This window comes from Nuphar pumila, chromosome 14 (assembly GCF_984573655.1).
Source record: "Nuphar pumila chromosome 14, dmNupPumi1.hap1.1, whole genome shotgun sequence".
Taxonomy (NCBI): Eukaryota; Viridiplantae; Streptophyta; class Magnoliopsida; order Nymphaeales; family Nymphaeaceae; genus Nuphar; species Nuphar pumila.
Genome location: NC_143262.1, coordinates 88,192,808 through 88,210,712, shown reverse-complemented (window position 1 = coordinate 88,210,712; position 17,905 = coordinate 88,192,808). Strand labels below are relative to the sequence as shown.

General features: G+C 44.8%; 1 protein-coding gene across 1 annotated transcript; it reads right to left on the bottom strand.

The window, feature by feature from the left end:
- Window positions 1-524: 524 nt before the first annotated feature.
- LOC149817296 (flavanone 3-dioxygenase-like) lies at window positions 525-2,248 on the bottom strand. Its single transcript, XM_089988096.1, has 2 exons — window positions 1,375-2,248; window positions 525-1,187 (listed from the first exon to the last, which is right to left on the bottom strand). Exons 1-2 carry the CDS (start codon window positions 2,191-2,193, stop codon window positions 939-941), a joined length of 1,068 nt encoding a protein of 355 aa, XP_089844222.1. The 5' UTR covers window positions 2,194-2,248; the 3' UTR covers window positions 525-938.
- Window positions 2,249-17,905: the final 15,657 nt, after the last annotated feature.

The following is a 17,905-nucleotide window of genomic DNA, read 5'->3' as shown; positions in this document are numbered from 1 at the left end:
TTGCCTTTGAAGATTTGATTAAAGACCTCTAGACTTGGATGAGTTTTCCATGCGTAGTGTTTGGATGCAAAGGGTACATATAGATTAGGGCTAATTTCTCCAAGAATCACTTTAGATGGTTTCAATCGAGTATGGTGACTCGGAATTAGGAAAGTGAATGCCTAAGAGTCGGTGAACGAGTCTGGGAGATGCTCTTCGCTATATCATAAATTCATCAAGTGGTCTTCGAGCTGAGGGTCACATGGCTTTGTCCATTCTGTGGTGAGGTTATGCTTGAGCGTACCTATGGAGTTGTGATACACTCTATGACATGCAAGGCTAAGGCATCTGTATGCTTGCTAGTTGGTATGGGATGATTATACACATAAGTGGGATGGACCAAATAAAATACGTATTTTGATATACGTTTGATCACCTTCTGTTAGATAGTTGTGTATGAGATGGTTCGTAGGGCCAATGAAATGATTCAACACATGAAAAAGTATTGGTGTGCAACCTTTGGCCATTAGGTTAGCTAGACTCGGTAGTCTGGCAAAAAATTTCATTACTGCCACGAAGAAAGCAGTTAAAGTCCTAATAGGGGGAAAACAAGAAACATGACCCTACAAGTGAAGCCTAAAAATCGACATCACTACATTTTTTTACCACACAGAAAATGTGCATATTCTGTCATTTGTCATAGGAAGGGTTTCATCATACATTCAATCTTGCCAGTCCAACCAACAACGAGGATAGATCCACATTCTCATCTGAATGTAAACTGATCTTAACCTTCCAATTCCAAATGCATCAGCTAGACCGCCAAGATTGACATCGGATCCTCTGTCAAAAGATGGGATCTTTTTTATACATCTGTGCGCGCGTACATACACACACAAAGAGAGAAAAAAGAAAAGCAAGGGACTAAAGCATCAAAGTAACTTAGGGTGTGTGGCCTGTCAGGCATTTGTTCTTATACGTTTTTCCCTGTCCATGGCAACCTCAACATCACGGTTCATCTTCTTGGTGTACATCTCCTTGAAGGCCACGGGCTTCTCAATCAGTGGCTTCTCACCCTCAGCTAGCTTCAATGGGTAGATCATGGCTTCCTGTGCTGGATACTGAAATGCACCAATGGATAGACGGCTTGAGCTTGAGTTCACCACCACCTGGTGCTCCACAGCTTTAAACCTCCCGTTGCTCAAAATCTATCAAAACACAGATCATGGTAAATAGGTTTATTGGCAGTAGTATTGAAAAATAAAAATAATAACCACAGTTCTCCAAGCGACATAGAAGACAAACCGGCCATTTTAGATGCTGCCACATTTAACAAAACTAGGCAGTGTGTGTTTCTGACATATCACCTGATGAAGGGAGGTTGAAAATACTTACGCGAGCATGCTCACCAAGGTTGACAACAAAGGCACCGGGGATGGGCTTGACGGTGAGCCAGGTGTTGCCACCATCCCTGGTGACCTGCAGCCCGCCAACCTGGTCCTGCAGCAGCAGCGTTATGGTACCCGGGTCGGTGTGTCTCCTGAGACCGAGCGCCAGGTCGGGCTGTGGGCACTTGGGGTAGAAGTTCACCAGCACCTTCTGATCCATCTGCACGCACGCCTCCTTGAACGCTCCCTTCTCCAGCCCCATGCTCTCAGACAGCACCTCCAGTATCCTGGAAGCGAGGGCCATGGTGGCAGAGCAGAAGCTCTCAATCGCTTCCCTCCACCCCTCAGGCTTCTCCGGCCACAGTTCATAGTCGCGGGAGTCAACGGGGTAGGAGAAGAAGGTGAAGAACTCGCGCCAGTTCTCGATCGTTTCCCCGAACATGTGGTTGCTGAATATGAACCCGCCGCGCTTGCCGTCGGTCATTTCGTACCGGAGCTTCTCGTCAGCCGGTAGGGCGAAGAAGCGGAGAGAGAGGTCAGACATAGAGGCGATCACGGACGGGTCGATCCCGTGGTCGACGACCTGGAAGACGCCCCAGTCCTCCATGGCCTCCACGATGCTGCGGAAGGCGGAGGAGCGGCGGAGGGGGTCGGGGGAATCGAGGTCGGCGAGGGAGAGGACGGGAACACAGTCGGTGAAGTCGTCGTGGGCGACCTTGGGGCGCTCGGACTCGTTGCGGACGAAGGCCGCGGGGACGGTGTGCTCGTCCCCCAGGGATGGGAGGAAGGGCTTCAGGGCCTGCGCTTGCTCCAGGTTCGGTGCCATCTCTCTCTCTCTCTCTCTCTCTCTCTCTCTCTCTCTATACACGGGACCTGTTTTGTGTGCGAGTCGTAGCATCATTAGCCTCCATTTATAATGCACTTCAGCTATGGGTAAGTATGCTCTCTCACTCTGGAGTCTGGTATCCTCAACCCGAGTTTTACTTTAAAGGGAGGTCGCAGTTCTTACGGTGAGTTTATATATATATATATATATATATATATATATATATATATATATATATATATATATAAACACTGTAACAGTAATGCGCTCCTGCTTTGTTTTATCGTTTTGCCCCGTTAAGCCTTTTCAAATTCTCGCATCTAACACCATAGATGTATGTGATCTATAAGTTTTGTTCAATGGGAACCGGCTTTTGGATTACACAATCTGACCTGTATACAAGTTTTTTGGGTAATCACAAAGGCATCAATTTTTTTCAGCTCATAAAAATATATTTTTTCATAAAAAAAAAATCCAAAAGTTGATTTTCACTAAATTGACCATGCTAAACGCATCTAACAGCTCAGATTTTATCATAAAACACTTCCAACTATGAAGTCTAACGGGGCAGAACCAGAAAAGAGAGCCTAATATGTTCAGTTTTCTCTATATATATGAGTTAATATTTAGTGTTATTCAAGGTACAAAATTATATAAAACTATTGAGCTAAAAAATCATAAGTTCAAACTTTATAGACTCAATCTGACCAAAGATGTGTTTAGGATTGTTTGTTTGCTAAAGACCAAACATTGAATTTTGTTATTTCGAACCAAAAAATATGATTTTTTGAGTCATAAAATTTTAGTGCATTGTAGACCATTAATTTTTGGAGCCCTTAAAAAACAGGCTTATGTACACGGTTCAAACCTCATTTTTCACTTCATATTTTTCTCGGCTCATAAAAATATATATTTTTGTCAAAAAAACATGATCGAAGAGTAAGAGTCGATTCTCACTAAATCGAGCATGCTAAACACATCTAACAGTTCAGATCTCTCATAAATCACTTAAAACCTATGGGGCAGAACAAGAAACAGCGCCTAACATGTTCAGTTCTTATATATATATATATATATATATATATATATATATATATATATATATATATAGAGAGAGAGAGAGAGAGAGAGAGAGAGAGAGAGACGAATCAAAGATATCAACATTACGACCGGTTCAACAGCCGTTGAAACCGACAAACAAGACAAAGAACACATAAGCCAAAAATAGATATAAAATACAGATAAAAACCGAGGCGATCAGTCTGGATCCGGGGGAGGCCTTAGCGGCAAGTGGCGTTGAAGATCCGGAAGGCATATGCGTAACGATGCGTATACATCCGCCAAAATATAATTTACTAACTTGTTGAAATTAACCGGGGTCTGCCTGAAAATAGCATTGTTGCGCGACATCCAAACGGCCCACCAGGAAGAGAGCAACCAAGTTCTCCAAATGATCCGCCAACTTTTACATCTACGAACTGGTTGGGGTCCCCACAAGAGGTCTACAGCGAAAGACTCCTGGCGCACGGACACGACTGGTTTATTCCAGGTAACCTTAAAGATATCTTGAAAGACCTGACATTCCCAGAATAGGTGCAACGCAGATTCCTCGGCCCTCTCGCAGAGAACACATTTACTCACAATACAGAAACCTATAGACTTGAGGAAGCTATCCGTCTGCACCCGATCATGCAAAATAAGCCAAGCAAGGAAGCGCGTTCTCGGAGGAGGACCTTTGCCCCAGATAATTCTCATATGAAACCGATTCACACCTGCCGGAAGGAGAGAAAGGTAGGTATCTTTAGTGCGGACGGAGCCATTCAGGGTGATCGCTCTACAAAGGAACTGGCTCTGAGCGACGTCATCACCCTCACCACCCCACACAGCAGACCAAGCTTGAATCCACGATCTCCGCAGATGCGAAATGGGCGACCTAATTGCGTGCTGACCCCCAAACAAAGACTCCACTGATCCATATTTAGCCTGAAGGAAATTCGCACAAGGGGACCCCGATTGATGTGCAAGCCAACTTTGCTTAACAACCAGAACAATACTTCTTAACCTAGGGTCTGAAATCCCCAAACCCCCTCTATTCTGCGGTAGCCTTATCGTTTCTCAACCCACAAGGTGACGTTTTTTATTGTTACCTTGCCCAGACCACAGAAACCTGGTCAATACTCTCGAGAGCTTCTTATTTATCCCCACAGGCATAAGGAACATAGACATAATAAATTCTGGCATCGCATTTAAAACATGCTTGATGAGAGTAAGTCTGCCGGCAATCGAGAGGTAGGAGGCTTGCCAAGTCGAAATTTTAGTCTGAACCTTTTGGAGAGTGGCGTTCCAAGCAACTGATGGAATCCGTGAGAGCTGAAGCGGCAGACCAAGGTAGGAGAAGAAATTATCCGAAGTGGCACACTGAAAGATCTTCTGCCCAATGGCCTGCATATGCGGAGGAACATTTATCATGGACATGCAACACTTATCATTGTTTAGCGAGAGGCCCGACATCGATAGGAAGAAGAGGATGATGAGCCTGACTCTTAACATCTGTTCGATGGATCCAACGCCGAACACAATCATATCATCTGCGTAAGTAAGAATATTGCTTTGAAACTCCTGAACTCCTAGTGGCTTAATAAAACCACACCCCACAGCCCTCTTGAGCAAGACTACAATGCCTTCAGAAACGACGTTAAAAAGCAGAGGGGACAAGGGGCATCCTTGCCGAATACCATGCCCAACCTTGAACTGCTTACCACAGGCCCCATTAATCTGAATTTGGGATTGTGCATTAGTGACCAACTCACGCACCCAGCTAGAGAAGCGCCGACCAAATCCAAAGTTCTCCAACATGTGAAAGAGAAAAGGCCAGTGCACCGAGTCATACGCTTTGTGGAAGTCAAGTTTAAGAGTAAAGAACGGCCTCCCACTGGAATTCATAGAGTGAACCACCTCTGTGGCCAAAATAAATGAATGTTGCAGCCGTCTATGGGGAATGAAGGCAAATTGAGCATCTGAAAAGATCTGATTAGCGACAGATCGCATCCTGGTAGCCAATACCTTGGCGATGATCCGATAGATTCCCCCTAAGACCGAGATAGGACGGTACCGCGCTATGTCCACCGACGTAGCATCTTTCGGAATAAGAGATACAATGACCAGATGATAGATAGATGGTAACCGACTGTTGCGGTGGAACTCAGCGAACATACTCAGAATATCACCCTTAACACACGTCCAAAAGGTGCGATAGAAGTCCACAGGATAACCATCAAAACCAGAGGCTTTCCACCCGGACAAAGCTGTAACTGCCGCAAATATTTCCTCTTCTGAAAAGGGCACTTGTAAAGACTTGGATAACGCATGGTCGAAGCAACGAATGAAGTCCGTACCCATCGACCCACCAGCCGAGGGGTTTCTGGCATAAAGCTTGATGAAGAAATCAGTCACCGCTGGTAGAACCTGATCCCCATAGTGGTAAACACCTTCAATGCATATGGAAGGGATGGCATGCCTACGATGCCTATGAGAGGCAACAGAGTGAAAAAAGCGAGTATTTTCGTCACCCGCTTTAAGCCAAATAGCACGAGACCGTTGCCTCCACCGGATCTCCTCTTTCATGCGCCACGACCGTAAAAGCAGAGTCAACTCTGCAGATCTAGCATTCAGGCAGGCAATACCTGAGTTCGACATGGAGGCTGAGTCTGAGAGAGACTGGTGGATCGACGACAGCTCACGCTCCCAATCCTCTATATGCTGAAATTTACTGATATGCCTCGAGATAAGCCATGATTTAATTGCTCGAGCCAAGCGGCGACACTTAACCACACAACGAGTAGCCGCCCTAGCTGCGGTGCACGAGCCACACCAAGATAGACGGACTACAGACTCAAAATCTGGCTCTGTGATCCACCATTGCTCAAATCTGAATTTGATGTGGCGGGAAAAACCATGCCCCCATCGGATGACCAACTGACTATGGTCAGAGACAGATGGAGGAAGAAGACAACAAGAGAGGTCATGTAGCGAGGCCAGCAGAACAGGAGAGACGAGAACACGGTCAAGCAAGCGGTAGCATGGGCGAGCGCGACGATTGGACCAAGAGAAAGCTTCACCATGATGCGGAACAAAATACAGTTGGTTCGATTGAATGAAACTTTGGAACCCAAGCATAGAAGCCGAGCAGGAGATGGGATTACTCGAGTCGGAGGAGGACAACAGACAGTTGAAATCACCCATGATGAGGTGCTGGTCCCCGAAAGACAGAAGGATCCTATTCAGGTCCTCCCAAAACTCCTCTCGACGGCTCGGGCGGTGCGGACCGTACACCATGGTGACCACTGCTGGCATCGGCTTAGCTGGAAGGGGAATGGCGACGGATAGAGAAAACGTGCCTTCATCCAGCTGGTAGACTCCAAGGGACGGCCTCCCAAGGACAAGGATACCACCTGCAAATAGCAACGATGGCTTGAAGAAAGAAACTGCGTCACGCCAGATCTCAGATACTACTGAGCGACAAACCTCTGCCATCTTGGTTTCACAAATAGCGACAAGATCAGGGTTTTCCTGTCGGATCCAACTAGCAAGGAACATGCGTTTTTGGGGGCAATTCAAGCCCCTGATATTCCAGCATAAAATCTTCATGTCAAGAAATCAGGAAATCCCCACGGAGAGCGGATCCGCGCCGAACGCCTTGGAGATACCCCAACCTGAGATGCAGAGACCTTCGAAGACCGTCGCCTACCCCTAAGTGAGGCGCCCTCTCGCCCCGACCGAGAGCTCTCTCCGATCGTCGACGAGGACAGCGCGGAGACTGGAGGAGGATCAGAAGCACCAACGTCCACCAACGGCAAATCCTCGAAGATAGCAGCGAACGACTCCTCCATCATGACAGAGATGTTGTGTAATTGCAACTGAGAGAGCGATAGATGAAGACGCTGAGCTGCTACGTCCACTGAACAACCCAAAAAAGAATATAGGTGGTTGCATTGAGAATACTGATCGACCACTGAAGACGCTTGTTGAACGGAAGGAACATCTTGCCCACCGAAACCTGACTCCCTGAGTGGATGTAGCACGATAGGAGATGAGTGTGGTCCAACTGCTGCGAAGGAAGGGGGTGTAGGGATGAAACTGCATGGAATTTGACATAACGGATAGGGGCAGCAACGATCACCGATAGCCGACACCACGAACGAGGACCCCTGTACGAGCAAGCAACGTATACTAGGCGGGGCCAGATCACCATGCAGACGCCGATAGGAAATCCCCACAGATACTACACATGTCGAGACCTGAGTCGATGACCGAGGCAAGCACACCCGACCAGAGCAAACCTCGATAGAAGGAGAGACGCCAAAGCCCCTAGCCCTAGAAGCCACCGAGACGCCAAGGCCCAGAGCTCTCGTTGCCACTAAAAGCAAGGATGCATCGCACCAATCAACCAGTCTCGGATCCCTCAAAAACCAGTTGGGGGGCAATCGAAGCCTAACAGACCTGATAACATCGCCATACCCCCCGCAAACGAGCCCATTGCCTCGAGACAACTCATCAATAGGGAGTGAAACAAAAGGATGATAGTCGCAAACACCACCCCCCAGACATGCCCCAGCTGCCCAAGCACCTCGGGGCGGCCCCCAAAGGCACCAATCCATACCGGCTCTCGAGTCCCTCAAAAGATAGGCGACGAAATCTGACAACAGCATGGGAACTGAACGGGGCAGATAAAAACTGCATGCAGGCCCCAAGAAAGGCTGGATAGTACGCTGCAACATATAAGCCAGCACACGAAACAGAGGACCATCATGGAAAAGACCCACGGGCGATATAGCCTTGAAAGACGAGCGGATAGCGTTCCGCGACCCCTTAGAGATCTCAGCTTGGCACGAGAGCCTAGCAACGACCGAAGACGGCGCCACCAAGGCCAAAGATAGCAACGACCCTCGAGCGACGCTAAACCCACGCACCCTCCCATTGCAAGAACACCTAGCACGAGGGCGAGGGAAAGCGAAGGGGCAACCCACCATTCTCCTGGCCTCAAAGATGCCTCGGGTAACAGAGAAAGGGTTAGCAAAGGAAAAAAGACGCCTGCTAGGAGAGCTCATAACACCCTCAAATCCCACTGAGCACCTAGGCGACCTCCCAAACTTGCAAGAAACACAGAAAGGAGATCCCGAACATCCGGCGGCGTCACACGATGGCGCAAAGACATGCAAAGTATCGCATGATCCAGGTGGAGCGAATTGTGCTAGATGATCACCTTGCCGGACCCGACTCGAACCAAGCATAAATCGCTTACACGTGAACGACATCGGGCATGACAGCGGCATACGCGTTGGCACCCAAAAAGACCCGATCTTGATGGCCAGGACGGAAGATGAGGGGTTCTGCAGTTCGGCAACTCTCACCCAAAGCGAGAAGGAGGCCTTGCACCGTGAGCTCTTAACCTTGGACGGAACCCGATCGCAAGGAGGAGGCTGGCTGATAGCACTAGAGCGCCTGCATACCGGGTGACGCCTGGAGCGAAAGGGCGAGGCACAATGAAGGCATGTGTGACGCTTACGAAAATTTAGCGCCAAACAAGCGGCACACCACCAGTCACCCGGCTTAGCCTGAAGGAGACGCGAACCAGAAATGCTTCTTGAGAAGGACCGTTGCCAAGAAGGCGAAACCTCCTGCCAACCGTGGGAGCTGCCTGAACACGGAGAGCAACGGTAGAAAAAAGGAGCTCGAAGACGAGCACCAATGGAGCAAGCCCTTAGTGCTTCAACCCTGACGGCCCGCATGAAGCGACGAACGTCTCGAGGAAACAACGACCCGGAGGCCAGACAAGACGCCAACACCTCCGAAAGCGAAATAAACAAACGGAACGATAGGCGGAATGGGAGGGCAACAAGGACGCCTCGACGACGCAAGGCAAAAGCGAGCCCCCATTCGTTCAAGGCCTCTAAGATTGAAGACAGGGCTAGCTGGTTGGACCGCAGAGAGAGTGAGGGGCATAAGCCCCAGACGAAGGGGGAAGGGGATGGCATTGAGCCAGGCACAGAAAGTTCACGCGAACCTCATCCCAGAAGAGATGAGAGAGAGAGCGGACAAAGATAGAAATGTAGCAAAGATTGAAAGAGAGAGGTCGAGAGGTAAAAAAAAATCTTACATAGAGGGTCTCTGTGGTTGTGGCTGGTGGGATACCTCAGCGAGACACAGATCGATGGCACTGCACGAGTGGCTGCGGCCTGGTGGGCGACGGCTTCGGAAGACCAAAACCTCGACCGATGGTACGAGAGGCGAGGGGGAGGTCTGTCTGAAGGAAGATCAAGCAATCGGTCCTTACGTCTGGGAGGGAGATGAAGCCTCCAGGGCCCGTTGGACAGAATCAAAATCAGCCCCCGTTGGACAGAATCAAAATCAGCAAAGGGGAGCAGGATACGAACAAAACTGGCAGAGGACTATTAGGGGAGCAGTAGAGAGAGAGGATGGAGGCCGCAGCAGAGGACTATTCGATGAGCAACAGACCAAATGGAGGAGGGGTGTTTAGGGGTTCAGGGACAAACAGGGAATGGATTGGTCAGGTAGCTAGGGTTGCAGTGGCGGAGGGGTGGGGGTTATCGGTGGGTAGCGAGGGTTTGAGTGGCGGAGGATGTTGGTGGGTAGCGGGAGTTTCAGTGGCGGAAGGTGATGGTTACGGCGGAGGATGAGGGAGGTTCGAACATTTGGGCGAGAGCGAGGGTTTCAGAGAGGGAGATAGAGAACACTGCCTCAGGGAGAGAGGAGCTGAGAGAGAGAGAGAGAACCTCCGCTTCACTGATGGCTTTCCTAGAGTCTCCAATGTTGCCATCGCCGGAAAATTCCTCGAACAGTTTCCGACGCCTCAGACACCGATTGACCTCCCGCTGGTCCACAGCCGATTCCTATTCACCGGCCAAAACCTCTGAATGGTGCGTGCTAGGGTTATTCAAACCTGATCAGGAACAATCAGGGGAATCCTCAATTGTGGAGGTGGAGTGGTGAAAGCCGGAAGCCTACTGCAGTGCTGGTGGTGGTGGTGGAGTGGCGAAAGAAGAAGGGGACAAACTCACAAAGGGGCGACTTGTGGCAAAGAAGGAGAAGTCGAGTAGGCGAATCAACTTCGTGGTGAGGGAAGAGAATGGAATGAAGGGAGGAGGGGGGAGATTGAAAAGAAAGAACCCTAAATTGAGAGAGAGAGAGAGAGAGTAGCGTGTTCCTTAGGCCTCCTTTTTCGTTAGGTCTTGTTAGGATCCTTAAAAATCATAGTTTTAAGTATTTTTTTCACAGCTAACACCATAGATGCGATCTATAGGTTTTGTTTAGTGGGTACTGGCTTTGGGATTGACAAAATCTGACCTGTATACAAGTTTTTCCAATGATCCTAAATCAATGGCTATGAAGTTATGGCTCATAAAAACATTTTTTTTTCATATAAAAAACATGACCCATGAGTCGATTCTCACTAAATCGAGCATGCTAAACACATCTAACAACTCAGATATATCATAAAACACTTAAAACTTATAGGGCAAAATGAGAAATGGAGCCTAATATATTCAGTTGTCATATATATATATATATATATATATATATATATATATATATATATATATATATATATATAAAGAGAGAGAGAGAGAGAGAGAGAGTCTTTGCTATGTATGATCAATGAATAAAAACTCATAGGTACGACTTGTTTCAACTCAGTAAGGATCGGTACTAGGATCACCAGATGCATCAACAAGTTTTTCTCACAAATAAAATGTTCAATGGTTGTAACTTTTCAACTAAAAAAAAAAATATTTTTAAACATGATCCAATTAGTGAAGAAGAATAAGGTCCAATTAGAACCTGTGTCAGATCCAAAGGCTCCAATTAGCATGTAGAGCTTGTTATGGTTTTTGAACTTCCATACCAGACCCAAGTCCGACCTGAGTTTCAACTAAGATGCATGAATTTTCAATATAAAAAAGTAAAAGTATTATTTTATATAGTATGGACCAGGTCTGGTTCAAGTAATCCTTACAGGACCCAGGTGTGTTTTTTCTTATGATAAACCCGATTGGACCCAGGTCTGAACCTGCTAGGAGAACCTAATTGTCAGACCCGGGTTCGGTCTCCAAGTTTCGAATCAGATCCGACCCATTGACACTAAGGGTTAGGTAAGGTTTCTCTCTCTTTCACTGGTGCTTGTGGAAGTGCCACGACACTGAATAATTCACCACGAAGTCCACGAGGTTAGTAAGGATGGGTTTAATCATACATTCAATCCTAACCATCCAAGTACTGGAACAGTTCCTATTTTAAATGATGGGAACCGTTTCCATTAATGAGTGGTGTCATGAAAGATGATGATAGCATTGAAAACAAAACCGTAAGTTGCACCAGCAACAACAAATTGATTAAAAAGTGAGACCGGATCAGGTCAGAAGCACTTCTATGAGATTAACAGGTGCCTTGGATGCCGTTCATTCATGAGATGAAGGGTAACTCAAACACCACCATTTTTCCTGTGCTTTTTAGGTGTTCATTTTTTTGTGCTTTGGGTGCCGTTCATGTACAACATGAATTATGACTGAAAGCTTTTGTGGGACTCATCAAAGAAGTAAACTATCCAATCGTGAACGACATCCAATGTACCTTTGATGGATTAGGTGCATCTTAAAAAAATTTGTCCTCACAAGCTGAAATTATGATGTGATCAACTACCAAGAAAGATAGATTCTCAACCACAGCCAGCCGCATGTCAATCTGAGAGGATTCAATAGCTGGTTTCCATTCTATCATGCAATAGACCATTGAAAATCCACCGACAGATCATGTGTATGATATCGAATCCACCGGCTGCTTTTAAGGCTCGTTATTAAATGCATGGATCTACCAACATCTTTTTGTGGTTATACATTAGAAATAGGGGTGGCAATTTCTGACAGGACCCGCCAACCCGACTCTTAGGCGGGTTCGGGTTGGGCTTAAGCCAACACTTTTAATAAACGGCTCGACCCGCATAACCCGTTTATTAAACAGGTCGGGTTCGGGTTGGGGGTATGCCAACCCGCCAACCCGGCTGACCCGTTTAATAAACGGGTTAGGCGGGTGGGTCAACCCGCCAACCTGACCCGTCAACCCATCAACCCGACCCGTCAACCTGACCCGCGAACCTGAGAACCCGTTTACCCGACCCAACCCATTTATTAAATGGGTTGGCGGGTCGTGTCGGGTTACCCGTTTATTAAATGGGTCGGGTTCGTGTTTGCCACAGCCGACCCATTTAATAAACGGGTCGGGTTCGGGTTGAGGTATGCTGACCCGCCAACCCGTCAGGTCGACCCGCCAACCCGACACGATTGCCACCCCTAATTAGAAAGCGAGAGTGGTGCAGTATGAGTTCAGCAGTCTCCAGCATCCTCGTCTATGCCACGCTAGTGGGTGGGCATCTGTGGTGTCTGACTACCAATCAAGGAGGAGGTTTTGAATTGCCTGGAGCCACTAAGCAACCTCGCAATTGTGTTGGGAAGTGATGCAAATCCGTTTTTGGATTCCCAGAGAATTATACTATCTACGAAACTACTCCTACACACTACACTTAAAGGGTGTCAATGGGTCGGGTTTGGTTGGAACGCATGTGGAACCAGACTTGCACCCGATTTTTGGGTATGGTATTGTGTCTGGACCTAGGTCTAATCAGGTCCATTATAAGAGAAACCATACCCGGACCCGATAAGAACTACATGAACCAGACCTGGACCATACCTAATAAAATAATATTTTTTTATCATTTTTACATTGAAAATTTGGGGGTCTTTATCGAGAAACTCGGGTAGGGATCGGGTATGGTATAGAATTTCACAAACTGTACCCGGATCCATGTAATCGAACATTCGGGTCTGAACCTGGGTCTTAATCAAGTCTTCTTATTTATCAGGATACCCCAACCCTGTAGGGTTTGGTCTGGGTCGGGTTTGGATAAACCTGACCCGTTGACACCCTTACCTACACCATAAACGAAGCTAGGGATGTAACGAAACATATGCAAACAAATTGTAGAAAATACTCATAATTCATCCATTTATCTCTGAAAATAAAAGCCATTACCAAATCTAATTTGGATTTAAGATAGATCCAAACCATAACTAAAATCCAAAATTTAAGAAAAATCCGAAAAGGAAACCAGGCTCACAAATGGATCATATACCTAGGTACATCCTGCTTCAGCCTTGCATCATTCTCTCAAAGTTGGAGAAGACATGCCTGAGTCTGCTTTCAGTTTTGTGCAACTGCTACAAATGCAACTTCACGCGCATGCAATCCCACTAAGTATAGGTCGGGAGGATATAGAACTGATTAGATTTTATGCATAAAAATATCAAACATGAGGAGTATAAAGACTTGGTCCAAGTATTGCACCCACTCTAAGATCTGGTTTTGAAGGCTCAGGACTTAGACTTGAAGAGAGCTTAAGGCTGGCAACAAACAAGTATTCTGGTTGGAGCTTGACAAAAGCGATAAGATCGTACTTATGGTTTTGTGCCCTTTAGGCTTATAGTTGACGTGTTTGGGAGATGTACTCTGATTGACACGGTGGAGGTAAGGGGCCTGAGGTCTCTAATAGTGTAGGTTTAGGCAGGGTCGTACCTGTGTTTTATGGGGCCTGAGGCAGAGGGAAAAAATGGGCCCCCTATTAATAGCAGGAGTTCTGGGGCAGGGCCTCGGAATTTTTTGAGCCCCTATTAAAAATGAGCTCCCTAAAAATAGGCCCCCTATTAATAGTAGGAGTTTGGGGGCAGCGCCTCAGAATTTTTTGAGCCCCCTATTAATAGTAGGAGTTCGAGGGCAGCGCCTCCAATTTTTTTGGGGCCCCTAAAATTTTTTTTGCTGGTTTTGGTCCCCATTAAAAATGGAATTCCTATTAAAAATGGGCCCCTCAAAATTTTTTTGGCCCAGGGGCCCTGAGGCCCAAGTCTCATTGGCCTCTTGACAGGTCCGGCTCTAGGTTTAGGAGGTTCCAAAATGAATTCTGATCCAAAATCTAAGACTTATAAAGAAGCTAAAGTCGTGAGTTGAGCCTGATATAGGTATTATGAGTCAGAGAAGTCAGGTTGAGTCATTGCAGCGACAGGTGAAGTCAAATTCTTAACTAAGGTTGAGTTTATCAAATCATGATGTTTACTCTATGTATATTTACTATCCTATAATAACAAAAATCACAGTAAAAAGATATAAAAATCGAGCCTATGTGATATGCTCCTAATGGGTGTCATAATGTGTGTCGAAAGGACTTGATCACCCAACACATGGACCAACAATTAGCACATTCATTTTCGATTACCAAAGTTTGCTCAGTCAGTCGTAACTCAAAGGCCATCAGCAAGTGTGATTACTAACTGTTTGGCTCAAAAGAGGGTAATTTACCCTTCGCACAAACCAAAATGTCATGGACACGATGGATTGTGGGCATGTGTAAGACGCTCCATAGCTTTTGTCAGGTGCTTAAATGATTTTCCTAGGTCTATCTCCTAAAAGCTTTATCTCCAGCAGTTCTTACTGAAAAAAAAAAATTTGCATCACCTTAGCTCACTTACACTTAATATCGGATGGAAAACAATAATGCAGTATATCTGAAACTCTAAGGTCAATTAAGGTTTTTCACATGTCAAATCCACATAATTAAGGGTTAGCATCTTAGCATTTCTTGAGATGAGTGTGGTCTCCATCATGAGAACTGTTGAGATGGGTGGCTGGCAGCGGTGATGCAGCATTGCTGCATAAAAAATGCTTATATATATATATATATATATATACTCTGGAATCTGATTTGGTGATCTAAAATGAATAGCTATGAAATCATTAAATTTTTTTCTCATAAAAATGCATTTTTTTGTCGAAAAAACATGATCCAAGAGTTGATTCCCACTAAATCCAGCATGCTAAACACATCCAACAGTTCAGATATAAAACACTTCAAACTATGTGTCATAACGGGGCAGAACAAGGCGGTATAATATGTTCGGTTCTCATATATATATATATATATATATATATATGGGGGTATGTGCTAAACCCATTTGGTGCTAAATCGTGTGCTAAATGGGTTTTTCAGCTTCTCCGGTGCTTTTTATGCCGTTTGGACCCTATAAATGTGTTGGGCATGGTCAATTTGCTAAAAATCTAAACCTGGATCATGTGTTTTTTATGAAAAAATGATGTTTGGAGCTTCAAAATTTTACAAAGATTTTGAACCGTTGATTTTTTGAACTTTATAAAAGTCAACCCATGTGTTCGACCATAAAATCAAGTAAGAACTTAAAAATAAAATGAAAAAAAAAAACAAAAACTATTTAGCATGCTGTTTAGCACCAAATGAGTTTTAGCACCATTACTCTCTCCCTCTCTCTCTCTCTCTCTCATATATATATATATATATATATGCACAAAAATGGCCTTTAGTAGCAGTTATGACCGCCACCAAAGCTAATATGTAAATTACCTTTTTGGTTTATGATGAGGAACCTATTAGAATCGAGTCTTAACTAGCCCAATTTAGAGCCGAAAAACTTGAGACAATGGCTGGTCCCTACCTATTTTAGGTTTGATTTGCAGGAGGAATCCAACTTGTGACACTCTGATGTTTGCCCTAACCAACTAGGCCACCCGCAGTAAATAACATGAGGTGAAAAGCTGAAACCCAGAGAGAGAGAGAGAGAGCTTGGCACTGATTTCTTCACATGAATTACAGCCTCACTACCTCTAACCGCTCCACCACTTTCTCTTAAGAAGCTCACGGGACAAATCATGTGCTAAGTTGGCCTTCAAATGAATGCACAGCAAAAGGGTCGGATTCAGGACGAGGCATTTGCAAATTTTGTCTGTCTCAGATCCTATCTGAACCATTAGATGTGTTTAACATGCTCGTTTTAGTGGGAATAAACTCTTGGATCATGTTTTTTAAATGAAAAACAAACTTTTCTGAGCCTGAAAAAATTGGTACCTTCATAGCCATTGCTTTCAGAAAAACCTGTATACAAGTCAGATTTCCGCAATCCAAAAGCCCGTTCCCTCCAAACGAAAGCTATCAATTATATCTATGGTGTTAGAGATGAGAAAAAAATACTTAAAACTATACTTTTTGAAGGGGCCTAAAAAAGGTGTCCTGATAAATGCATTACTCTCTCTCTCTCTCTCTCTCTCTCTCTCTCTCTCTCTCTCTATATATATATATATATATATATATATATATATATATATATATATATATATATATATATATATATATATATATAATGAGAATGGGGATTGTGCTGTCTCATTATTTTGTTAGGTCACATTAGGACCTTCCAAAAGCCATAGTTTTAAGTTTTTTATGTTACATGTGCTTATCTTTGTTCATTCAATAGAAAACAAGTTTTTTTATAAAACATTTTTATGATCAGATTTGGTTAACCCTTTCATTCTCGGTCTGATCTGGATTTTTCAAATTCAATATCGGATCTGGATGCAGTTTAGCATGAGTCGTATCAGATCGTATTTGGATCCAGATCCAGATTAATAAGTAATAGTTTGGAGTCAGATGTGTTTAGTTCCGCCCGAATACAGATCTGTTTGCAGCCTTAGAACTGCTGATGTCCTAAACTTTTCAGATGTATTGTTAAAGGTCCGTAAGAACATTCATGCAGCAGGCAGTGGTGGCACTTTGGAACACCAACGGCAGCTCCGAAGTGATCAAATTCAAGGGAAAGAAATTGAAGGAAGATCAGGTGCAATGTGATTGCACACTTTTAGTGTGCTGCTGCTCCTGATCACCCTCCATCTTTGAGATACAGCCTTTCAGCTGTGGGGCTCAATAACAGATGAAAGAAATGGAAGGAAGATCAGGCAAAATGATTGCACACTTTTACTTTCCTTAAAAAAAAAAGATTGCACACTTTTAGTGTGCTGCTGCACCTAATCACCCATCATCTTTGGGATAGAGCCTGTCAGCTGTGGGGCCCAACATCCGATTTTAAGTTTGTAAACACTTCACTCATAAAACTCACTCCATCATCACTATGATTTTTTTTAAACGGCCAAGTTCTTTTTCAATAATATTTTTAAAATTTTCAAAAGAACTTAATGTTCAGATTTCTTAACCAATGGAAACTGCCATGTGAACTGTGAATAGTCATCCACAATCAAAATATAATAACAATAACCTTCTCTAGATTAAACAGGCAAAGTCTGCGTGAACAATTTTTAGAGATATATGAATACCAAACTTTTCAAATCGTAATTTATATGATTTTTCAATCATATAACTAGAGCAAAAATCCAGCAAATAAAGAATTATGCTTATGTAAAAAATTCAAAACTTGGTTGGGGTGTGCCAAGCTACAATGCCGCGTCTCCTAACTCTTTCCCTTTGCCTTTCTCAGAAACATCTACAACTTAGTCACCATAGTTACAAAACTCTTTGTATTCATTGGTAAGACCATTGACAATGTAAGCAACTAAATCTTCTTCATGTACAGGCTCATCGACAACACAATGAGTCTCCAAGGTACTTGAATGGTTATCACCTTTACACACATTTTGGAGTTCTTTTTTCATTTGCATAATACTAAGACTTAATTGAGATGAGTAAGCACGCTCCAACGCAATCCAAGCCTCTCCAGCAAAAGGAACAAGTATGATTTGGCTGAGGACCATCTCAGTCATTGTTGCCTTTATC